This window comes from Gigantopelta aegis, chromosome 14 (genome assembly GCF_016097555.1).
Source record: "Gigantopelta aegis isolate Gae_Host chromosome 14, Gae_host_genome, whole genome shotgun sequence".
Classification (NCBI taxonomy): domain Eukaryota; kingdom Metazoa; phylum Mollusca; class Gastropoda; order Neomphalida; family Peltospiridae; genus Gigantopelta; species Gigantopelta aegis.
In genome coordinates, this window is record NC_054712.1 from 28160807 (window position 1) to 28187834 (window position 27028).

Sequence of the window (27028 nt, forward strand, 5' to 3'; positions counted from 1 at the left end):
TTGCCAGATGTAATGGCTTTTGTTCTTTTTTTTCTTTTTTTCGTTTTTAATACTGATGTATATAATTTTGTGCATGCGTGCGTAATGTTTTAACATGCTCATATACCACAGAGGTTTCGAGCATGTCCACCCCAGGGTTCGGCCTCTGAGAGGCCAGGGGCCCAATCCGGGGCAGATATAATTTTGTAAAGAATTTATTTAACTTTTAATTGAACATGTTGTGAATACTGATGTTTATAATGATGTTGCGTTGCATAACTTTTGAACATGCTCATATACCACAGAGGTTTCAAGCATGTCTGCCCCAGAGTTCGATCTCAGAAAGGCCAGGGACCCAGTGATGATATAATGATGTAATTTATTTTTAATATTGCTGCTTTTATCAAACGAAGGATCAATCACCCTGTTAGGGACTACTCTGAGATTACAACCATTAATGGATTATTTTTATTTGAACTATATTGTACTGCTCATGATCCAATTAAGGTTCAAGCACGCTTTCCCAGCCTTGACAGGTGTGTGACATAGCCCAGTGTTCAAGTGCTTGTCTGATGCATGGTCAATCTGGGCCATTTCTTGTTCCAGCCAGTGCACCACAACTGTTATATCAATGGCAGTGGTGTGTGCTATCCTGTCTGTGGGATGGTGCATATGAAATATCCCTTAAAATTAATGAAAAAAAGATAGCGGGTTTCCTCTCTAAGACTTTGTCAGAATTACCAAATTTTTGACAACCAATAGCCGATGATTAATAACTGAATGTGCTCTAGTGTGTTGTTAAACAAAACAAACTTTCACTTTTTCCGCCCCTTGAATCCACCCTGCTACAGTGTGGGTATCGGAGAAGATATGATTGGTAATGGATCAATCATCTTAGGGGAGTTATCAGTAAGTGGGGGAGGGGCGGGATGTGCTTGGGTCCTAGGATTGAACTCCTTCGGTTGACCCATTCTTCTTCCCCTTTCTAACCAGTACACTATGCCTGGTATATTAAAGGTCATTGTATGTGCTACCCTGCTGATGATTAATAAATCAATTGGCTTCAACTTATTTTCGTGCTTATATCCAATTAAGGTTCAAGCACGCTGTCCTGGGCTGCCTATCCAGGACAATGGGTTAGTTGTTAGTCTGTTAGTGGTTAGTGAGAGAGAAGAGGGTGTAGTAGCCTTACACCTACACATTGAGCCCTTAAGAACTCGCTCTGGGTTGGAGCTGGTACCGGGCTGCGAACTCTGTACCTACCAGCCGGTAGTCCGATGGCTTAACCACTGCGTCACCGAGGCCAGTTTTGCTCTAGAGGTGTGGTTATACACATGTACAAATCAAATTAATAATAAGCAGAACAGGGGGTACATAAATCACTGAACTTGATACAGATCATTCAACAAGCACATGAATTAACATGGTCTTTTGTTTACTTTGTTTGAAAGTATGTAGCAGTATTTTTAGTTTAATATATATATATATATACACATTGTTTAGCTAACTGAATGCCAGAATTATTGTGATAAAAATTTACGATTTTTAATAATAATTTTTTTAAATTTAATTCTTTGTTGTTGTTGACTGATCCAGTGGTGTGTGTGGTGAAGAGAGTAAATGCTCTCTTTACTTATTTGAAAAACACATTCCACCCGACCAAATATACGTGAAATCTTTTGTGAAGCTTATATAAATTGTGATGAGTTATTCTTTCAAAGTGGAGAGAAATATTTCTCATACCGTTCCCTCCCGTCACCCATGCTCCAAATATTGTTATTTATCCAACAGTGAAATGGTTATTATTTGGTAAATCATGTTTTAATGATATAAACCATAGTGAAAACATGCGAGATTAACAACTGCCGGTCATCATTAATGGTACACAGCCATAGGGTAAAAAACCCATGCTATCCCTTATGCAAAGATAAATGTGACAATCAAGCTTATTCATGAATTAGATGTAGTAATTGGCTATATGTCACAGTAATTGTTAAAAAACCCAAAAACATTTGTTTAATGACACCACTAGAGCACATTGATTTATTAATCATTGGCTATTGCATGTCAAACATTTGGTAATTCAGATATATAGTCTCGGAGAGGAAACCTGGCCCCGTGCTTATAAACCTTAAAGTCTAGACATTAATAAAGTCCACACTTTAACGTCATGGCAACGCCATTCAAATAGCATTACATTAAAGTCTGAACTTTATTAAAGTCTAGACTTTAAGTTTTATAAGCACGGGCCCTGCTATATTTTTCCATTAGAAACAAGGGATCTTTTTATGCACCATCCTACAGACAGGATAGCACATACCATGGCATTTGATATACCAGTCATGGTGCAATGGGTGGAATGAGAAATAGCCCAATGCATGGGCCCACCAACAAGGATCGATCCTAGATCAACCGCACATCAGGAAAACGCTTTACCACTAGGCAACATCCCACTCTTTCACGAATGAATGAATGAATGTTTAACGACACCCCAACATACAAATACAGGATCTAGAGAATAAGAAAATAAACCCAGTGCAGTCGCACTGTCCTCAGTGGTATAGTAGTTAAGCCATTGTTCTCAAGGCTGGTATGTACTGGATTCCCACCCAGAGTGAGTTTTAACAACTGTAGAGGTTGGTGTAATTGTAGACTGCTACACCGACCTCGTCACGAACAACTAACCCTCTGTCCTGGACAGCCAGTCCAGATATCTGAAGTGTGTACTCAGGACAGTGTGCTAAAACTGTAATTGGATAGAAGCACAGAAATAAGTCTAAGCAAACAACAAGTTACTGTAGTTACACAGGTTACTGCCCCATAAGCATACAAAATGATACATGCATAAAATCAATACAGACAATATTACATTGTGCAATTGTTAACACCTGTGTGGGAAAACTAGTGTTCAGTCAGTTAAAATGTAGCTAAATTGACCATGTGGGGAATAATCATATTCCTTTACATTTATTTTTATACTTGCCTCCAATTAAGGTTCTGTCACACTGTCCTGTGCTATACGGCCCACCGGTCTGTCACGAAGACTGGTAAATAAATCATATCCAAACAGGGTGAAAATAATAATTGAGGGAAGATTATGGCAAGGCGTTTTAACATCTTACCCAACAAGGACCCATTTATACTGAGCATCAGAGATTGGGTGATCGTAATGATTGTAATCAATTACATGTTTTCATGTAAATGCAATCGTAATTGATTACGTTTGAAAATGCCATGTAATCGCAATCATAATCGATTATATTGATAATGTAATCGTAATCAGCTATTACTTTCAAAGCCCTTACAGGTACATGTATGTTTGGTGAATCAGTGTAGACAATAGAACTGATATTCTCTGGTATTCTACTCTAATAGTCAATCAGTCAGTCACAATAATAGTACACGGTTAGTATCCGTATATACTGATTAACCTAACTGAAATCTAGCATCAGTATTGCATTTTATAAGAAACGCTTAATAAATTTTGTTTTATTTAGAAGTTAGCACAATGTGCTTTTAAATATTTTTGTGGGCTGTTTGACGAGATGCTGTACTTTCTAACCTTTGTATATATTCATATATTTATAATATTCTATGATTTGTGTACACCATGTGACACAATTATAAAACAAGTTGTTTTCTTCTTCAACATGTACTTCCATCAGTTGCCTTAGAAACAGGAAATCATTATGACTCGATTATCAAATGAATGAAACCCAAGGGGAAGAAGCCACACATTCACATAATGGCATCTGTTTATGTTTGCTGTAAAAATACCTGAATCAATACATGTTGTAGCTGGCAATAAATAGAAGGGCGTTAGCTGCGCCCTGCCCCAGTTTTGTGCCGCCCTGCTGTTTATTGTCACCATTACCCTGATTATCATCTCCGTCATAATTCTTTGCCATACCAAAAAAATAGTAATAAAATGAACTAAAATAATTTAAAATCTTGCTTTCCTCTCAAAGCGTGTACAGTGTCATCACTGGTCTGAATTCTCAACTAAGAAATGCTTGACAAGACATATTCGGTCACAGGTGTGAATGTCAACCAATGGTACCATGACAAGATTTCTTTTCTTGTCTTAGTCATTACAACTGCAGACGGGCAGGCAGACAGTTGTATTAGGTGGATTCCATCAACAGCTATTCCTACACTATCACATTACATTTAATTTTAACTTATTTTCATGCTTATATCCAATTAAGTTTCAAGCACGATGTCTTGGGCATACACCTCAGATATCGGGGCTGTCTGTCCAGGACAGTGGGTTAGTTGTTAGTTGGTTAGTGGTTACACCTACCCACTGAGTCCTTGAGAACTCTCTAGGTTGGAGCAGGTACCGGGCTGTGAACCCTGTACTTACCAGTCTGTAGTCCAATGGCGTAACCACTGCACGACCGAGGTCAGTACACTTTCACAGACACAGCCACAAATCACATAACTATATTAAGCAAACACCCATTTGAAAGTAGTCGATCAAGATAAAGCTTGTTTAAATTTTTCTTCAAATTATGTAATTCAATATTAAAGCACGACTGCAAAAACTTCGATATCAAACTTTAATAATAGTAATTTTTAGAGTGTCAAAAATGAATTGCAATCATCTTGTGCAAATATATGTAAATATCAGTTTATTTATTTATCTGTTGCTTTCTTTCTTTGATTATTTCTTCATTAATACAGTTTTAAAAATTATTTTAATTTTCCTTTGTGGATGGTATTTGGTATAAATACTACAAACAATACAAAACAAAAATAACAGTGATCAGAGAGATAATTATTAATTAGGGTTAAGTTCAATACTTTTAAAATACATATTTTATATATTGATACAATTATACCTGTGGTTATGGATGTACCTTTTCGTCAGTGATCCAAATATAAGAATAATAAATCAGGTTTTGGAAACAGGAATCACACGCTAACTGCATGCTAAGAAGAGCTCAAAGCACTCTCCTTGAACTATGAGAGCGATGACAAGCCAGGGTATGATTTTGATAACAAGAGTACCTGTGAGGGACATGGACCAACCACCATCCCAAGTTGTTCCTACATGTGGTTTGATGGTCCTGTATGCATTTGTATGCAAGGTATGATCTGGACAAGGATTTACTGTTATGTGCAGTAGACCGTGAAAAGTAGGTCACAGTGACCTAGTAATAGTATGTGACACACCACCATGCCAAGTTGTTCCTACATATGAGGTGTGATGGTCCTGTATGCAAGATATTGTTCGGACGAGGATTTAGACCGTGAAAAGTAGGTCACAGTGACCTACTAATAGCATGTGACACACAACCATCCAAAATTGTTACTACATGTACATGCGAGGTTTGATGGTCCTATATGCATCTGTATGCAAGATATGGTCTGGACAAGGATTTACTGTTATGTGCCATAGACAATGAAAAGTAGGTCACATTGACCTAATAATAGTATGCGACAAACCACTATCCTGAGTTGTTCCTACATGTGATGTTTGATGGTCCTGTATGCAAGATATGGTCCGGACAAGGATTTACTGTTATGTGCAGTAGACCGTGAAAAGTTGATCACAGTGACCTAGTAATAGTACGCGACACACCGCCATTCCAACATGTGAGGTTTGAGGTTTCTTCCCACAAATGGCAGTTACTTCCTCAATGGTCAAAATATCATCAGCCTCATCCCAGTAAAATATTTATTTAAATTTAAATCCATTGTATGAAAATAAAAGTTCTGAAAACATGTACAATGTTTCTTGTATTTATTTTTCCATTTGAGATACATGTTTAATATCTATCTAATGAACATACAATACAATGTTAAATTACAATAACTGACCCATGTACCAAATGCACTGCCGGGTCAAACATGACCATGAAATAGAACAACTAGTTAACTACTCGGATGACGAGAGATGAAAGCAGAGAGCAACTGAAGACACAAAGAATTGTATAATACAAGAAACTTCATAAAAACAATAGTAAACTTTCATTACAGTCATATCTGTTTAAATCATTATCTTTTTTGTTTTATTTAATCGTTTTATGACTTAACTGAATGATTTAAAGTTATAAACTTGCTTGTTACTAAAACTGTTTAGTCATTCTTAATTTTTTTCATTTTTCCTTTAGTGAACTGTAAATTTTCTTAATGTACATGCATTAGATTTTTATTGTTTTAAATAAACACAAAATTCTTTTTTTTTAAATATTGTCCAAGATGAGCTAAACTTATTAAATAATTTCTGAGCTTTCATATCAGCAGTGATAAAGGAACAAAACCAACACTGTAACATACTGTCGTGCTAATTAACTGTCAAGTCATTCACTACATATACTGTTAGCAATATCAATATAATGCTGGGGAATGGTTTTTGTGACAACAGTCACAATATGTACAGTTCCAGAAATCTGGATCCATAAAGAAATTAGACATTGTATTCTTAAGTTAAATAAACATCTTTAACTTATTTCAAAAAGAAAAATACCATGATCTAATGAAATGACCACCTATTGTGTCCAAATTTATTGTCATTTTACTTTTGTCCACTGGACTACCTCAGAATTTACAGCTTAAAACTGTAAACCAAGTAGTATCACACAGCTAAACGAAAATGTTTAAAATCAGGCAGTGTTTACATTTTGTCATGTGTATATAGCTGCTGCTACCACGAGCATGGAATCTGATTAAACATATTAAGAATAAAATGTCTTATTTTCAATATGGGGCTTGCACATCACTTGGAAGCAAATTCCCGAAGGATAGCCAAATAAATACAAAATTTAATAACACATATATATGCAATAGATAATACAAAATTATGTTGTGATTCCCGGACCAGAAAAAAAAAGAGATATCTTCAACATTGAACCTATGCCTATGAAACTTGGGAGAATATGTTGAAAGTATGACTAAAACAGATTACATGTTGTTACAGCGTTAGTCCTAAGACTGCACTCTCAAGTTTTATAAACAAAGGTTCAGGTAAATGATAAAATGTATTAAAGCCAGTCATTTATTTATTAAATGATCTGTTTTCAAAATGTTCCATAATTGCTTCCTTGTAAGATAACTTTAAATCTTCATGCACTCTGGTCCTTTGACTGCATCACGATCAACATGTAGTCATTATCTGGGGAAAAAGAAATTAAATTAAAAGATTATGTATTGGTTAAGATTGTAACTGAATATTTTGAGCTATATGTGCTGAGGTGGACCAAAATCTAACAGTAATTTTTTTCAGTACCTGTACAATATATCTTACAGGTATTCAACATTTTAAAATAAATTAATTAATTAAAGAAAAACAAATAACTTCACATAGGCACTTGAAGTACCTTTCCATGGCTCAAAACAAGCACTTGATTATTTTATAGACTTAAAACAGTACTAAACCAACATAAGTGACATATAGACCAGTATGGACAGTAAAAAACCAATTTATATATACACATTGCTGAATACTTGACAAAAAAAAACTTTTTTGTTTAAAGACGGATGTCATTTGGTAATTTTGACATGTAGTCTTAGAGAGGAAACCTGCTACATTTTTGCCATTAGTAGCAAGGGATCTTTTACATGCACCATCCCACAGACAGAGTAGCAAATACCATGGCCTTTGATATACCAGTCATGATGCACTGGCAGGATCGAAATACTTGATGAATGTTGTGCAGCCTTACAAAACTGTCAATTTTCTCTTCACAGACATCAAAACATTTTCATCTCTCAAATAGTTTCAATCCATATACATGTAAAATACCAATTTCATTTCCTGACAGCAAAGCAGTGTCAAAACAGACTAACATATACACAATTAGGTTCATTAACAGAAATGTGTTTTTTCACATCTGCATTTTTACAAGAGGATTACTATATGTGTATTTTGTAAGTCAAAAGTAACAATTTGCATTAAAATTATAAATAAACTAGCAATAATTATAAAGAACCTTACCTGGTGCCACCATTATTTCGTGTTTCTTAGATCTTAATCTCAAGAATGTGAGGTCATTCTGAGGGTCAATATCTCGGATAACGCTTTTGGCCTTGGCTGTCAACTGGTGAATGAGACCAGCACACTGTACAGTGGTGGAATTATCCAGAGTTGTACGAATCGGAATTCCTGCGAAATACAAACAAACACATGAAATCATTCTAACAGAGTAAGAACATTATCAAATATTCTAAATATTACACTGGCTGATCAAAACAACTGAAAAATAAAATCTAAGAAAAGTATGGAACATAGGCATATAGTGAATGTAATTTAAAGTTATCTACTGAGTAAAATCTTAATTGATTTAACACATTACTGACATTCTCATACTAAAACTGTCTTTCAATGTAATCTGACCAAAACTAAATTCACTGTGTAGCAAATCATTGTGGACAGTGAACACACACCATGAATACAATTAAGACAACATGAACAATTCATAGAAAAATGAAAGTGACATTACATCTTTATCAAAGGATAAAGGGGCGGGACTTAGCTCAGTGGTAAAGTGCTTGCTTAATGTGATGTCAGTTTGGGATCGATCCCCATCGGTGGACCCATTGGGTTATTTCTCGTTCCAACCAGTGCAACACGACTAGTATATCAAAAGTTGTGCTGGTGTATGCTATCCTGTCTGTGGGATGGTGCATGTAAAAGATCCCTTGAGACTAATGGAAAAACATAGTAAGTTTCCTCTCTAAGGCTAAATGTTAAAATTACTAAATTCTGGTGGGATTTGACAAATAGGATTTATCTACGCTAACAACACTGTTTATGACCTTTTGCAACAGTATGCACTACAAGAAAACACTTACCTTCTTGGTTGATGACTATGATTCCCATCACACCTTTATGGCTCTGCAGCCTCTTCAGGGTTTCTTCAACTTCAGCCTGAAAATGTTACCACAGTTATATTCATTTGTTCATTTTAATTCATTTGTTTACATTCAACATTCAAGCACAGTATCAGATAATCGTAAGAGCAACTCTTAGTTAGCTGGGATGTCTGTTCAGGACATGTCTGAAAGAACTGTCAGTGTTGTTGTCTTCCCTACTGATCATTATTAAAACTCACTTTAAGTGATAAAATTTTAGGATCTACAGTGTGCATAAACTGATCAATGTTGGATTAATAATATATCAAAATGGATAGTACTAAAATTGTTATTTATATATCAAACAGGTTGGAAGTAAAACAATTATGGTGGGGGTGGGGCATAGCCAGTGTTGCCTTCGGATTAATAACAAAAATCTGGGCACCAAGGCAAGTTGGAGGGGCACCAGAAGAGCAAATATTTGGTTACTGGGTACTAAACATCAAGATGAAGAAACTTTAGAAAATTATTTCGCAAAACAATCTATTATTTTGCATATTTTAATTATTTGTTCACAATTAAGGATATACATGCAGGGGACCAGAACCAACTAAAATGTACTAGCCCGCCACTATTTCCAACACTAACAGTCTGCCAGCCCATAGATAAAATGTTATTGTTTAACAATATAATAATATACACTTCAAATGATAAGATATAAATTTGACAAAAACATTATTAATAACACTTGGTTGACCAGTGATCAATATCACATGACAAATGAAATAAAAATGGCGGAAAACACTTTTCAATACCAAAATTTTAGTATTTTGACATTTGCTTGGTACAGTAAATCGGTGTTGACATGATACCGAATGGTATATATGGTATACCGAATGGTATATATGGTATACCGTCCAGCTATTTTATCAACTACTTAATAATATCATGTTTTTCATGAAACGTACAACTGCTTTGTTGACATTTTATTACCAGAAGTATTAAGTGTTTAATATCAAAATATTACGATTAGCACCGAGTGTATAATTCAGATTTTGGCGAAACGTTACAAATATACCGATAAAATGTTACTTTGCCTATTATTATCAAATGTTTTCCCTTTCTTCTGGGAAGAGAGAAGTAACTTCTACCATTTCAATTGTAGATTAGGGTCGGTTACATACCCTCAATCTATTTCTGGCAGAAAGACATGTCAATGTTTATCTTTATGAATTATGGCTGATCTCAACATACTCATTCTCAAGAGATGAGGAATGTGAATAAAAAGACTGGGTTGGGACAAAATTCAACGTAGGGAAATGGATGGGATAGTTCTTCATCAATCATTTATTAATTACAAACAAGCATATTGACTTATTATTATGTTAAATTAAAATACAACAATGTGAAACAATAGCAATTACAAAATGCAAATGTTTTTTTTATAAAACCAACAGTAACCAAGGCAATGCAAAAAGTAAAAATCATGATACATTGGATGAATGACAAGTCAGTTTGTAGTGCAAACATGGTGACTTTTTTTTTTCATGAAGTGACTTCCCTAATATCTACATATATAAACAAATTTACAGATGAAAGTTCAAAATAGTTGATAAATTGAAGCAGAGTAAAATAAGGTGTCCCCTTACCATTGTAGATCGTTTCTTAGTGGTTGCTAAGCCTCCAAACACTCAGTTGACAAGAGCACCCAATGTTTTATATTCCGGTTCCCAACAGGTGACTTCTGGGATAAACGTAAACTCTCGGAGATTCCCGAATGCAAACACTAATCCGAGAAGTAACAACTCGGGGTGCGGGAAGGACTACTAACACTACAAACGCCGGACTACAGATGTTTTGTATTTGATAACCATCGTAAATCTCTGTTACACTGTATTATTTAATTAATAACCGACCGTTCAATTTAAATATTTTTAGAAACAGAAGAGACATCTTATTTTAAAAAATTACCTTTGACACAAATAATGTCAGATATATCGAACAGAAACCTCTACTAATTTCTAAGATTGGTGTAAACGGAGTGGACAACAATATTAGATGCCATTGCAATCAGATCATAATGGGCTATCAGATCAAGCGGGGTTGTTAAAATCGATCCGTAGACCTTTCAATAGGCCTAAGGCCAACGAAGAAACAAAAGTTTGTTTATGGTTTTCGACAGACCCTGTTTTGACATCGAATCATATATAATGAGATAATGTGTCCACTAAGGTGGTTCGATCCTACAACGCATGGGCGTCAATCCGGCTTTAAAAATGTGGGGGACGTGTTAGTGTTAGTGTTAGTGTTAGTGTTAGTGTGTGTGTGTGTGTGTGTGTGTGTGTTAAACGAAAAGGGGGGGGGGGGGGGACATCGACGCCCATACTACAACGCAAGTACTTTGGGTGAGCGCTCTACCGAATTAGATCCCGCCCTATGACGATTGTTGGTGACAGTATTATGAACCGATGGGTATTTTTTTCTAGCACGTTTTGGTTTTTACAAACTTGGTAACAATTAGTTATAGGTAAGTGAATTTTCAAGCATGGCCAATGAATTTTGAAATCAACTGGCCCGAAGGTAAGTGAATTTAAAATAAATTCTAGAACCCCTGATTACATTAAACATACGGAAACCCAATGTAAAATAAATTATTAACAAAATTATAATGGGATCGATACGTCTTAATAGGCTTACGCGGCATTGAATAAGATATTCCAAAAACTGTTTAAAATAATTAGGCTTATATTGATTGTTAATTATGTCCATTCACACGTTTTCATGTTGCTAACAACATTAATTGGTCAAACGATAAACGTCTTGATTAACTACAGTAACACGACCCAGGAGTCGCATATTCGTAATGGTTTAGGCCACTGGTTTACAGACTATGTTAAATAATCTAACTGTTTGAGTAGGAGAATCAAGGTAAAAAACAAAACTATGGCTGCTTTATGGAATGAAACGAGTAATTATTAATTAAATACAGAGACATTATTATCATCGTTTGACACATATACGTAAATGTATGTGGTATTTTCAATTACGGTTGTGAAGTGTGGGGATTCAACAAAGCTAATAACGTGGAAACTGTACATATGTAAGGGTGTAAAAGAATACTAGGTGTGAAAAGGAGTACGACTAATATGATGATATAGTGTGAATTAGGAAGATTACCATTGTACATTGAATATTGGTTGAAGTTGTTGCAAACGGATAATTGTATTTTACATCAGTGCTATTATATAATAATTGTTTAAGAAAACCAAGCACGGTGAATTGAGTGGGTCGGGTATTTGATTTGCTCTGTAGCCTTGGGTATGCTAATATAGCCTACCAGAAAGTACATAACAGTGTTATGTATCTAACTAAAATTAAACAGGGAATGAAAGACAAATCACCCAATCTATGTATGCTATTCTTGACACATCCTCAAAATGTTTTATATACAAATATCTTGTTGATAGTTTATGTTTGCAGTATTATTTACAAAAATCTATTGCTTCGAAGTATAAACACATAATATCTAAATATAGACTAGATCTGCACACAGCCTTGCTATAGAAACGGGCAGATATAATAATACTGAATGATCACAAAGACTGTAATTTGTGAAACATGTAGGCAGTTGAAGATGAGTTCCACTTCATATTAGTTTTCCCATTTTATAGTCATCTGAGAGGCAGATATATTAAACCATATTATTATACCTGATCATCTTCATTTAAATTAATACAATTACTTCCATTAATAACATAAAGCGGTTAAAAGAACATATAAGTAAGTGTAAATATTTCTTAGCAGCAACAACTCGGAGAAAAGATCATTTATATTTATACGTATCACTCTTCACAATATACTGCAATATATTATTATGGGATTAATATACAACTATATGGTGGGTTATGGTTAATGTATAATATGTGTATGTATAATTATATGATAAACTATCGTCTGTGGATAATGTATTATTTGTATGTATAATTATGTGTTATATATTTATGTTATGAATAATGTATGTGTGCCTATAAACTATGTTTAATGGATACTTGTTATTTCCACTGTGTAATAATTAAGGGAATAGTGATACAGGTTCACAGATAACACGAAGTATGCTTGACACTTGTTTATTGTTGCAGTTAAATGTAAGAACTTTATTTATCGACATCACAAACTAAGCAATATTAATTATAAGTCGAGACAACTTGGGTGGGTTGAAGGTAAAGCTTTAATTATCAATATGAGTAGAAGTCGGAAGCGGGAGGAGGGTCACTGACCCACCAGTTCTCTCTGGGTTTTTTCGGAGGAGCATGACCCCGAACCATCTAACAAGTTTGGGCCATCGGGTCCGCTAAGTTTTGGAAACCCAAACTGCACTGCCTCCACTACAGTTGAAAACAAAGGTAATGCATAGCTGTCCATCCCTGTTGCAGTGATCTTCCGATGTATGAGACATTTAAACGATTTTTCATTATCTGTGTGGTAATTCAGTATTAAAACTACCCGAACGTTAATACCAAAATTAATAAATGGAGATGTTTCAGTATTTAGTTTACATTATACAGTTATATATATATATTTAAAATTAGTGCCTCCTTTTTTCTTTTCTTTTTTATACACACTTGATATATAAAAAAAATAATGAAATATAGGTTCGAGAGCTTCACTATTTTTGAAAATCTTGAAAAAGAATTTCTGTTATGTTGGCCACCTTGCAGTTGTGTGGACATTTACACCCGTGCAAATGCATGTTGAGTGTACCGCTCGCCAATTACCCTTGCTGTTTTTACTAAAGTACCACTATGAGATAAGTCGGGGGTGGGGGTGGGGGGGGGGGGGGAGGTTAGTAGGGGTGTACAAACACGTTTTAAAAGTGGATATACACATACAGTAAAACATTCAAAAAATAATGTTCCGAGTATCAAGTTGGGGCACAACTACCCTACCCCTCCACCACCGGCGATCCCTACGAACATTCAGTATATAACACGATCGTGCCTATCAATATATACGGTATGTTTGCACAACCCAAGAGACGTTTACCCTCTTCCGAAGACTAAGAAAAGGATCAGGGTAGTTATAAATTAGTCTTTTGTTCAGCTAGACTGCAATGACATTTACTATTCGGCAAGTATGAATTTGTCATTACTTTAACTCTTTCAGCCATCATGACAGTGGATACCAAATAATTTCATAATATAAGATACTTTTGTAAGCCCAGTCGAAGCATCAGTCTGGATAGTGTGGTAGAGTGCTTGCCTGAAATGCAATTGGTCAAGCAAAACGTGTTAATTTTCAGAAGCTTGACTTAAACTCCACTTGTCACAATCTTGATACCACCCACCCCTGCATACTTTTCTACACCTGTCTGTTGTTGATCTCTCTATTGACTAAAGTTCCCAGTCCCATAATTGACACATCAAAGAATGTGGCATGTACTGTCCTGTCCATTTGAAAGTACATATATAAAAGATTCCTTGCTGCTTCCCTGATAGGGATAACCTATGTGGTAAAAACAAGTTTTCTATTTTTCTTTCATGCCCAAGTGTTGAAAACACAATGTGTTAAACACTAAAATGCCCTAGATTTTTAAAATGTGTTGAGATGTCATTAAATATTCTTATAATTGTTTGCACATAAATCTAAATTATGTACCTGCACAATACTGTATAATTCTCTCAAGAGTAATTAAATATTGATACAGGTCTCCTTTTTGTCCCATCTGCAATGCTATTTATAGCAAATCATTTTGAAATGTCTGAACATTGTAGATACAAAAAATTGTAGCCTATGTACTGGGCCTAGGAATACATTTTTGCATTCACCAGTTTGTCACCCAATAGCCGGTTTTCGTATTTACCATAGTTTGTGATAAACAACATCAATAAAAAAAAAATTCAAGAGATAAATTAAAACAGTGTAAAGAACTATGCAGAAAAGACAAATACCACAAATGGATAAAATTAAAATTTAGAACAAAATTAAGTATCATGAAGAAATTGCAACAAAAGTGGACCCAGGAATAAATACTACATCACACAAATCTGAAGCCTTGTTTTAGTTTTAAAATTACTTTCAATGAACAGTGTTCCAGACGGGACAACAATAAAAAAGGAGACCCTTAAATGAAATGACCCCATTCTGTGATATGCAAAACATTTTTTGTCACAATACTGAGTCAAAAACATTTAATATTTAATTATTTTTTATTTAAACAAAACACAATATAAATGACAGTAACACATCTAACAGTCAGCAGTTTTGCAACATGTGTCATAATTAAAAAATAAACAAAACTAAAGAAAACAAAAAGTTTTAAATATTAATAATACACATGTATTTAAAATTTACAATTATAGGTTTATATGTTGCAACCCATAATTATGATAAACACTATAACAATGGTATTTTCAGAATATGCATTATTCTTTGGACGGATACATATGTGACAAATGTCACTACATAAATGTAAAGATCATTAAGGTAGCTTTACAAATTATATAATACAAATATTTTCTATGATGAATATTACAAAAATTATCATATGGAGGCTGAAATAAGGCTTCAAAAAATAATTGTAATATATTTTATTTATTAACTGATGGATTGGCTGCTTTGATCTAAAACAAACTGGAATGGTAACAGTTCTGGCCTTTATATATTTCTATTGAGGGGTGGATGGGGATTAGTGGACAATACTTTGTCAGTAAATTTCTTTCTGTATGTACATATTCTGTTACATTTAAATACTGTTTGTGTTAAAACTTTTACTTATTATTAATATTACTTAACTATCCCACAACTTTTATTTTTCTACTTGGATGTTGATTCCATTTCTTCCCATCTGGCAGCTCCTATCATTCAATCTAGCCCCACTAATAATTCTCAATCAAAAATATTATTGGTAGTAAATCTCAAGGCAGAGATGAATTTTACTTATAGAATGCAGGAAATTGCATTTCAGGAAATGTAGATTTTAAAATTTTATGGGGGAGCATACCCCCAAACCCCTTAAATACTTTGTTTGGCACCCTTGATCTCAGTCAGCCCACCACCCCCAATGTCTACTTGCTTCTGCCGTACATTTTACTTTATGTGGATAGGTGCATTAAAAACAATTTTACAACACACCAGTCACGGCATAACCACAAGAGTTCATATCAAATACTTTACATTAATAAAATCATTATTATCAACAAAAAGGTATTACAATACAAATAATAATAATAAATCAAGTTTAAAAACACAAACTTAAATATTATTGCACTAAAGGTTAAAATCAAACTAAACTTCAGAATGTTTTCTGCATAATGAGGTAAGTGTCAGCAGTAAAAGCAATTTATTATAAAACAGTGAGAGAAAATAAAGTCTGTTTGGGCCTATGATCTACTATAGATGATGGGGGAAATAATGTAAAAGTTGTATGTACTAATGTATAGTCTATAAACTGATGGAAAGAAATAAGTAATCATATAATTAGTAACAGCAAATAATGAAAACCCCTCGATCCTTTTGTTCAGAAGTTGATAGTCAATTTGACACGACTGACATTCAACACACATTTGTGGGATACTAGTATACAGACATTACTAAGCTTATGGTGAATTAAATTTGGTCTACAATTCCATCAGTATATTTTCCTTGAAACTGATGAGTATTTCAGAAACAAATATATGTAAATAAAAATCCCAATTTCTATTATCTAAATTGTGTAGGTACCAGACTATGAGTACTTTGATAAGAAAAACCGTTAGAAATCATTTAGAAACGTGTGAAATATATACATTATAATTTGATTTCTTCTTTTAAATTGTACAATTGCTTGACATTAAGTTACATTTTTCATGAAATATGCAACCAGGGTTTCTGCCAGAGGGTAAAATAGGTATAGCGCCATACCCAGATTTGTTTGCAGATTAAAAAAAAAAAGGTAACCTTTTGACAAAATTAATTACTCTTTTCTTAACTCTAACCCTAAACTTAACCCATTTTTTTTTTCTGGGGGAGGCCTCACATACCCCCAGTTGACTGTGGTTGCATTCAATTCTATAGTGCCATACCCACAACTTTCTTTCTGGCAGGAACACTGGCAACAGTTTGTATAATTGAAAGATGATTGTCTATTATATACGATATAAAAGATGATCAGCAAGAACATTGCAACCATACCATATAGATAAAATACTACTTATAATGCACTACGAATTAATTACTAACATTGTATGTGTTCATTTCAATTCTTAGACTGAATATTTTTGTCTCTGTACAGTTTTATTTCATGTCTTATATTTATTTTTTAATATTATATATATAATATTTATTTTTTATATTAACATCTTATGTTCAGTGGATTTACACTGTAAAAGCCACTGAACATAAGATATTATAAATATAAAATAGACAAACCATTACAGAAATATTCAGTCTGTGCTAAATCTATATTTATTCAGCAATGATTTTCTTATTTATGGAATGTATGAATCAGAATATCCATTAAAAATGTTGTATAAAATAGAAATAAAATAATATTTCTGCATCACCATCACAATTTTGTATATTCAGCAGTGAAAATAGCTTTGGACGGAATGAATAAACATGTAAAGATCAAATGAATATTACTTTCTACCACATGAAACAGTAATTTAATAATAGTCATCAGCTATACTTCTAAAATGTCTGTTTTTTGTTTAATGAGCAATTGTGTTTGTTGTTTTTTTAACTGTCTTTACGTTTCATATGATTTTTAAATTGCATTTTAATCAATCTGAGATATTTGTTTGTTACATATATATATAATATGAAGGCCAAGAACAATTTTCTTGTTAACATATTTAAGTGCATATTACACAGTGTTAATTGTAAAAGGTGACAATATTACTTTAAATGAAAGTATTATTGACCAAATGTCAGAATATTAACTTTCTGTAGTCTTTGAATGAATACACAAGGTTGTAAATTCATGATGACCTTTGATAAGAAACAAATGATTATTTCTAAGGTATTAACAACATGTATTAATTAAGTAGTTTTCCTAATACATACCCGGTATACATAAAAACAATACTCAGTAAATCCAAGTGAGTTTAATTTGAGTAATTAACGGGATGATCCCATTGCTAAAAACTAATTTTAAAAATTTTAAAATGTTCAAATCATCTCATGATCTCTCAAATTTTAAAAATATAATAATCAGAATTCTTACTGGAATTATTAATATTATCCACTCAGTCCTCAAACTAATGAATTGTGAAATTAAAATATACTTTTAACAACAGTTATACTCTAAATTATAAAAATAATGGTGAAAAGATTCAAAATATTTTTCATTTACAATTTCTTTAAAACAATCTTAAAAACTACACAGTAATTCAAAATACACATTAGGCAATTTAAATTGCTTTTCGTTGGCTCGATTCATGTTACATGTGCAAGACTACATATCTCAGACTCAGTCACAACCGCCCTGAGTACAGATTGTATTTAACACCTTGTCAGCCTCTTCCACACCCTTGGATGCTGCGTGATGAATCAGCGTGTGTGCTTCACTGAAACAAAATATGAAAAATATTAAAAGTAGCAGTCTCAAAGTTGCAAAGACTATAATTCACTATTGTTATATTTGTATATATATATATAACTACAGTGAAACCCCCTTAAACGGACACCCTCAGGACCAAGACAAATGTCTGGTTTTAAGAGGGATCTGGTTTAGAGAGGTTAAGTTCTGGCCTGGTTTTTAAAAAGGGACTGTCTTTGACGGAATTCCGGTTTACAGAGGGTCCGGTCTCGAGAGGTTTCACTATATATAAATTAATCAATCTCACATACTGGTTAATTATACTATTTACATAACTAACACAAGAATATCAAATTTGTAATAAGCTTTGACTCGTCATAAACAGTGGTTTCCTTAAGAATTGTTGACAAAACATATAAAGTACCAGACTTCACCATTTAAGGGGAGCTACATGTATCATCCTGAGATTTCTTCAAGGATCTTGTAACTTTTAGCTCCCTTTAGCATGCAAATTTATCTGGTCAGGGCTTTAGATGTGACTAATTTGGGCACAACCGGGACTTTTGTCTTTTCTTAGCACAAGAAGGTCGTTTTAGTTCAGTACTGTCACGAACAGTAAAAAGTAAAGTTTGTTTTTATTTAACGACGCCACTAGAGCACACTGATTTTTTATCTTATCATCGGCTATTGGACATCAAACATACGGTCATTCTGACACTGTTTTTAGAGGAAACCCGCTGTTGCCACATAAGCTACTCTTTTATGACAGGCAGCAAGAGATCTTTTATTTGTGCTTCCCACAGGCAGGATAGCACAAACCATGGCCTTTCTTGAACCAGTTATGGATCACTGGTCGGTGCAAGTGGTTTACACCTACCCATTGAGCCTTGCGGAGCACCCATTCAGGGTTTGGAGTCGGTATCTGGATTAAAAATCCCATGCCTCGACTGGGATCCGAACCCAGTACCCACCAGCCTGTTGACCGATAGCCTAACCATGACGCCACAGAGGCCGGTGTCATGAACAGCTGCTGGAGAGTTGTCAATATTCAGACATGCTTTTCAAGTTATTTGAATGTACTGTACTGATTTACATTTCAGTGGTTTTATGGTGAAATATTTTGAGGTCAGCATGTTTGTACTTAATCTGGGCGTTATTATTTTGGACATGTGTATTTTGAGGTCAGCATGTTTGTACTTAATCTGGGCGTGATTATTTTGGACATGTGTATTTTGAGGTCAGCATGTTTGTACTTAATCTGGGCGTGATTATTTTGGACATGTGTATTTTGAGGTCAGCATGTTTGTACTTAATCTGGGCGTTATTATTTTGGACATGTGTATTTTGAGGTCAGCATGTTTGTACTTAATCTGGGCGTTATTTTGGACATGTGTATTTTGAGGTCAGCATGTTTGTACTTAATCTGGGCGTTATTTTGGACATGTGTATTTTGAGGTCAGCATGTTTGTACTTAATCTGGGCGTGATTATTTTGGACATGTGTATTTTGAGGTCAGCATGTTTGTACTTAATCTGGGCGTTATTTTGGACATGTGTATTTTGAGGTCAGCATGTTTGTACTTAATCTGGGCGTGATTATTTTGGACATGTGTATTTTGAGGTCAGCATGTTTGTACTTAATCTGGGCGTTATTTTGGACATGTGTATTTTGGGCACAACATTTATCACCTTGACTTTGCTGCAATCTAAAGCCCTGATGGTTATCAATATGCTATTATCTTAAATGGCTCCCCACAATGTAAGTTAGGAGATTCAATTAAAGGGACATTCCTGAGTTTGCTGTATTGTAAGATGTTTCAGACTAATACAATATTTCAACGATTAAACTTACATATTAAATATATTTTCTTGTTTAGAATATCAATGTCTGTATATTCAATATGTTTCTGGTCGTCTTAATATTTGTAAGAAGCCTAAACTGAATTTTGTCTTCAAATAATTTCGTACGTACGAAAACAAAACGCATTTAAGAAATAAAATGAAATTTAACCTAGTACAAATATTACAACGATCAGAAGCACGTTTAATATACAGCCACTAATATTGTATGCAGAAATTTTTTATTTAATATGTAATTACAGTCGTTAACATGTCTCTGTTAGTCGATAACATCTTAAATATTACAGCAAACTCGGGAATGTCCCTTTAATCACTCAATTTATTTTTACATCAAGGTCTAAAGTAGATATAAAAATATTTATCATGTATCCACTGATATACATGTAGCAGCCAGTTATTTGTCAATTTGGAGGTGTGATGTATTGGTAGTAAATGAAATTATTTGGTTGTAATTTTTTACGGACATGTAATTCAAGGCATGTTTACATTTCATAACAAAAATAATGTTTTGAGACTGTCCCTTGTTTCACATACAATGCATTTTGAGTTACTACAAACATTAAAATGACCAGAAACACACTGCGTTTGCTCAAATGAACAACTTAAGCAAGATAAAGAACTCAAAATATTTTTTAAAATATGAAGAAAAAAAATGTGTACGTCAGTCTATGACTCAAAGGGATACAACTCTGTCAAAAAGAATGGACAGAAGAACAAAACATTGCATTTATATTGTCTTTTAATTACAAGGCATCTTGTCAAATATTCAGTTGTTTTAGTCAAATATTTTTGATTTTATATCAATTTAGTAATTAAATATTAAAATGAAGTTGATATTACCACATCCCACCTATGAAGGGTTTTTTCTGCTGTTGTAAATTGACAAATGAAAAGAAGAAAAACATTTATCGGTATCTGGAAATGGGTTTGATCTCATGCATATATCCACCCATCCAGTAATGTTATGAAGAATAGAAATAACAGATGAAATTATAGGCTGCTATTACCGGTACTGTCTGCTACAAATGTCATGTAACTTAAACAAGTTGATAGCGAAGTCTAAGAATGATGCATTTTCATTGGTTTATTTTAAATATTGTTAAATATTAACACCATACATTAACTACTAAGGCCCAGCTTTCTGAAGCTATCTTAACACTATGACATCGTAAAACTGCTGTAGGCTTTGACATGCATTGTAATATCATAGCTATGACGATTGTTTTATGATATTGTCGCACCAAGATAGCTTTGAAAATCTCTAGCCAGCTATATTAAATAGGGGTAAAAAAAATGGCAGCCTCCTTTCTATTAATAATAACATTTGTGCCACCATGGGCTCAATAACTGACATCACCAGAAACTAAGTCGGGGATTGAGAAAAAGTTTGCTCACTGACCCTGGTTTTAAGCCTGCATTCATCCCTCTGAGGTGGCCAATAGCAAGGTTGTATGAGGCGTGAGCATGACCTTGATCTGCTGCTTTTCTGTAATGTAAAACTAACATTCTAACTGCTATACAACTCATGAAACTACCACACAAACGAAAATTATGTTATGCTGGGCTTGAAATAGCGACTTACGAAAACAAATAGCAGTCCATTTTTAGACCAAACAGGTGAAATAGAAATTTGCCTATTAAAACTACCAAACAAATTGCAGGACATTTTTCATGAGACACAATGTATATATGATTACTGTAGACCCTGAAATTAATGTGATCATAATATTATGGCAAAAAAATAAGAGTTTGTGTTATTCGCATTGATAATATTATGCATTTATTTCTGTTTTATATATGTGTCTCACGTTATACAACAGAACTGGAAAACAATTCATTGTAAGCGAGACAGACTAATTGTCGAATAGTCCAGCAAGCTGCCAGCCATGTGTGACGATTGCAGGGTCACCCTGTCAAAAGCAGATATGATCCATCATAGGTCAATGGGTTTTAGCATGCTAATATTGCAGACAATCTTTTCTTTGTCTTTACTGTTGAATAACAATTGTCAAATGGTAGCTCTGCTAGATATTTATGGCATATTCAGTCCATTCCAATAAGCCGACGACTTCCAGATTTAAAAAATACATGCATTGTCTTCAATATGTTTTGAACTCTATTTTTAGAACGACCTGGCCCAAAGCCACAAAAGCTGAGTCTGGCGTTGTCAAAATATAGAGCATGTCTTCTGCTGCCAGATCTGTAGTTCGTGTCAACACACACGTGGTGTGTTTTGTCACATTCGATTCAGTTTCTTTCTTTTTCAATTGATACCGTATTCGCCCAACTCTAAAATCGATGGTCGCCCAACGGACTACCTTGGAAAAATTCTTAGTCGCCCTTAGTCAATAAAGGTCACCATTGGCGACTGCCAATTTTCAACGCTGAGATGTACTATTTTTCCATATACTATAGTGTGTCACAAACCTGTCTCCACTACCTGTTGCATTATTTCCAGCAGGTCATATTTTTTTTTCTTTGCAGGACATATTTCTTTTGGACTGCTATTTTTTTTTTTAATAACAGCAGGCCATATTTTATTTCCTATTTCGAGCCCAGGACTATGTCATCATGAGATTTGTAATGGACTTTTGCTAAAACTATTAAGACATTATATACTGAACATCAAAAATAATGTTAGTTTGTAGTTAACATTTTTATTCTAAACAAAGTCCTTTTTGAAACTCCCAATGACTAACAACATGTTTCTGTTGACAAACATCCAGAGAATATAAATTATAATAGCATAAAGCTAACAGCTGTCCATCCTACAGGGCTTGGGACCTGCATATTAATAGGTCAGTTGCAGCTTTTCGATAGTAAATTATCATTTGCGAAAAGCTGTAAACACAAACTATTGCTAAAGCTAACCTGAACCATTCCATTGCTTTATCGTCATGTTTTTCAACACCTTTACCTGAAACAAAATTAAGAAATATTTTTTACTGAAACATCATCATACAGTAATTTTAAGAGTTTACTTTGACACTATCAGTGGAATCCCAGCCTAATAAGTAAGGAACCAATTCACTGTGTCCAAGCAATTACTTTAAAATACAGTTGAAGAAAAAGATTTGTAATATCATTAAAACATAAACACATCATATTTATGACAAAAGCTAATGAACTGATTGAGAGAATAATCTGAATGCTGCCACATGAAATATTCTGATTAACAGCTAAGAAGATTCTTATATACGGTACCTCTGATATCCCAGATATGGAAATGTTTTATTTAACGACGCACTCAACACATTTTATTTACAGTTATATGGTGTCAGACATATGGTTAAGGACCACACAGATATTGAGGGAGAAAACCTGCTGTCGCCACTTCATGGGCTACTCTTTTCGATTAGCAATTAAGGATCTTTTTTATGCACCATCTCATAGACAGGATAGCACATACCACGGTCATTGATGTACCAGTCGTGGTGCACTGGCTGGAGCGAGAAATAGCCTAATGGGCCCACTGATGGGGATCGATCCCAAACCGACCGCGCATCAAGTCAGCGCTTTACCACTGGGCTACATCTTGCCCCCTCCCAGATATAGAATGCTGACTGTTAAATAAACACATGCATTACATTATAAGAGTACTTGGAACAAGTTTAACACAATCTGCTGGGGCAGATCCAGGTATATTTCTAGACAGGATGTGCAACATCAAAAAGGTACCTATAGTGTTCCAAACAACACACACACACACACACACACACACACACACACACACACAGACACAGAAAGAAAGAAAGAAATGTTTCATTTAACGAGGCACTCAACACATTTTATTTACGGTTATATGGCGTCAGACATATAGTTAAAGACCACACAGATTTTCAGAGGAAACCCGCTGTCACCACTACATGGGCTACTCTTTCCGATTTGCAGCAAGGGATCTTTTATTTGCACTTCCCACAGGCAGGATAGCACAAACCATGGCCTTTGTTGAACCAGTTATGGATCACTGGTCGGTGCAAGTGGTTTACGCCTACCTATTGAGCCTTGCAGAGCACTCACTCAGGGTTTGGAGTTGGTATCTGGATTAAAAACCCACGCCTCGACTGGGATCCGAACCCAGTACCTACCAGCCTGTAGACTGATGGCCTAACCACGACGCCACCGAGGCCGGTCAGACACAGACACAGACACATACACATACACATACACATACACATACACAAAACGTTTGTATTTAATTATGAAATACTGGTCCCATATTTTTTATCGTTCTAGGCTTGGTATCCTCCTTTGGCGTAGGCAGGATTTTATATTGGGATGGGGGGGGGGGGGGGGAACAACCCACACTATGTATATACATGTGTATGTATGATTTTACAAAATTTAATATTTAAAAAAAGATGTTTAATGGGGTGGGGGCGCATGGCCGTAATATTTAGCAAAGAGGCACTTTTGAGGGTTATATTTGTTGTATGTCCTTCACAACTGAATTTGAAAGAAGAGTGGCATCCTCGAGATGTACCTTGAACCGCCCTCCCCCCCCCACTTCTCCCCCTTTGAGCTCTAGTTTAGCTGGTGTCTGTTGTGGTTTCTTGTTTGTTGTATTATGCGCAATCGTAGAACATGTGCCGGTGGGGATACAGGCTTGGCATAGATATGCTTTAAAAAAAAAAAAAAAATTGGGTGTCATACTTATCGATCACATTAAATAATTGTTGTAGTCCCCAGGGGTGAAGTGGTTACTTCAGATCCTATACCATTGTGATGGTCCTTTCCATTACACATGGGTTCGGTTTAAGAACCGCTTCCATGCAAACCCTGTGATTGTCGGTTTGTCTAAAGTTCGGAAAAACTGCAGCTTTAATACATCCAAACACTAAACAATGGTTCACCATATTTAAAAGAATATTCCACCCATACAATTCAATTCGCTAGAATAAAAAATTTCCAAATCAAATGTGTGAAAAGGTCAGGTCCGGTCAGATGTGAAAAGCTGTGCACAATAACGCTTTCATAGTATGCCGGATAGCACATCACAGGGCCACGTGACTTAGCTTGTGGAGTCAGAGGTGTTTTGGCAAGCAATGGGAAAAACACAACTTTTTATTGCGAATATATTAAAAAGGGGTAAATTTTTTGGAATTTGTTTTATTGATACTTCATATATATTGTACAAGGTATGCGTAGATACCAAACAATAGTGAATTATGCTTTCGATAAGCCTGGACCTTTAAGTAAGCAATCTCTGCCACTGATTAAGGGTTTAATTTATAAACATATATTTACAAATGTATTAGTCAAAGATATATATACGCACCATGTAGATATCTCTGGCCCACCTGGTGTTGGGCATGGGCATACCCAAGGTGTGCATAGGCATGTACCACGTGGAAATGGAGGTTGTCGAAGTAGAAGAAGGCATAGTACACCATGGCAAATGTAAAGATAATCAGACCAGCCTGTAAACAAGAAGGAATAAATAAGACAACATTTAAACATTGTATCAAATTTACATTGTGTCCAAAAATATTAATCTGTTTTGAAATGTAATTATTGATTCATACCTTAAAAACAAATGCTCATATAAAAAAAAACCCCATCAAATAATTTTATTTACTAGCAGAGCAAACATGTCAACTTTTTTTCCATTAGCAGCAACACCATAGCCTTTGATATGGGGGTACTGAATGGGATGCCCCCCCCCCCCCCCCGAGAAATAGGTCAACTGAAGGGATTAAATCATTTGACCCAACACACCTAAGGCAAGCACTCTAACACTGACTGAGCTACATCTCACCTCTAAATTTAGGACATTTGCATGGATGTAAAAAGAGAAATTGCTTACATGAATTTATTTACAATTGAGTTATGCAAATCCACAGTGGCTTGTGGGCAAAATTAATATTTTAAACCGGCCTCAGTGGCATAGTGGTTAAGCCATTGGACCTCAGGCTGGTAGGTACGCCTACAGGGTTTGCAGCCTGGTACCGGTTCAAACCCAGAACAAGTTCTTAAGGGCTCAATGGGTAGGTGTATGGCAACTACACCCTCTTCTCTCTCACTAACCACATACCAACTAACCCACTGTCCTGGACAGACAGCCCAGATGTGTGCCCAGCACAGCATGCTTGAACCTTAATTGGATATAAGCACGAAAATAAGTTGAAATGAAATGAAAATATGGGAGGATGGGGGAGGGAGATATAAATCAACACCTGGGTGGGTTGTACCAAAAGTGTTTTCTTGAAACAAAAAAATTTAAAAAAATAAAAAATAATAATTAAAAAATTATAACAATCATAATGCACATAATTAATGATGTTGAATGAAAATTATTGCATATGTGACAACAATGCAATGGGCCTAGGCCACTGACTTTTAGCAAAGCCACAAATGGACCCAACCAGGAATTGAGCTCAGGCCCATTTGATGGGAATAGTATTCAATTGTATTGCCAATACTATTGGGCTTTAGTCCTCACCTCCAAGACGCGCACATACATTGGATCAGATTTTTTTTTACGAGCTAGATAAACCTTTCCACCGTAAGGCAAATTTGGATTCCATTCTGGATCGAGCTCCGGCTGGTATCGATGTCGGAGTTCTGCCTGTGATGCTCCTTCCAAGCCACTGGTCGCCATCTTTAAACAATGACGTGGATTAACGAGCTGCAAAGTAGGTGCCCGCAATTGCCATGACAACCGAGATGGGTGCTTGGCGAAAATCGATTTTTGTTATAAAACTGGGGCAAGATCGATGATATAGGCCTAAGTGGAAGATTGCGTATAAATAATTATATAAATAATATAAAAAAAACCCAGTACAACACAACAGAAGATTTTTTTTTTTAAACTGTGGTCAGGGGATTGGGTAGAATAAAGCATTTCACATAAAAAAATTGGTTAGTAGCAAAT

The 27028-nt window shown here is 34.9% G+C and overlaps 2 protein-coding genes across 2 annotated transcripts; both read right to left on the reverse strand.

The window, feature by feature from the left end:
• Window positions 1-5713: 5713 nt before the first annotated feature.
• On the reverse strand, window positions 5714-10554 carry LOC121388469 (dynein light chain roadblock-type 2-like). The gene is made up of 4 exons (XM_041519818.1): window positions 10428-10554; window positions 8779-8854; window positions 7922-8089; window positions 5714-7099 (listed from the first exon to the last, which is right to left on the reverse strand). Exons 1-4 carry the CDS (start codon window positions 10428-10430, stop codon window positions 7050-7052), a joined length of 297 nt encoding a protein of 98 aa, XP_041375752.1. The 5' UTR covers window positions 10431-10554; the 3' UTR covers window positions 5714-7049.
• A 4411-nt stretch (window positions 10555-14965) lies between these two features.
• LOC121388308 (secretory immunoglobulin A-binding protein EsiB-like) lies at window positions 14966-26784 on the reverse strand. The gene is made up of 5 exons (XM_041519599.1): window positions 26597-26784; window positions 25433-25574; window positions 23026-23071; window positions 21554-21640; window positions 14966-18323 (listed from the first exon to the last, which is right to left on the reverse strand). The coding sequence occupies exons 1-5, from the start codon at window positions 26753-26755 to the stop codon at window positions 18227-18229; spliced, it is 531 nt and encodes a 176-aa protein (XP_041375533.1). The 5' UTR covers window positions 26756-26784; the 3' UTR covers window positions 14966-18226.
• Window positions 26785-27028: the final 244 nt, after the last annotated feature.

Coding starts and splice junctions, on each gene's coding strand:
- LOC121388469 (XM_041519818.1), bottom strand. Junction 8,090..8,778: donor CATAGTCATCAACCAAGAAG/GTAAGTGTTTTC, acceptor TGTATTTCGCAG/GAATTCCGATTCGTACAACT. Junction 7,100..7,921: donor CGAAATAATGGTGGCACCAG/GTAAGGTTCTTT, acceptor CTTTTTCCCCAG/ATAATGACTACATGTTGATC.
- LOC121388308 (XM_041519599.1), bottom strand. CDS start 26,755: ATGGCGACCAGTGGCTTGGAAGGAGCATCACAGGCAGAACTCCGACAT. Junction 25,575..26,596: donor TGTATGTGCGCGTCTTGGAG/GTGAGGACTAAA, acceptor TCTTGTTTACAG/GCTGGTCTGATTATCTTTAC. Junction 23,072..25,432: donor GGGCCAGAGATATCTACATG/GTGCGTATATAT, acceptor ATTTTGTTTCAG/GTAAAGGTGTTGAAAAACAT.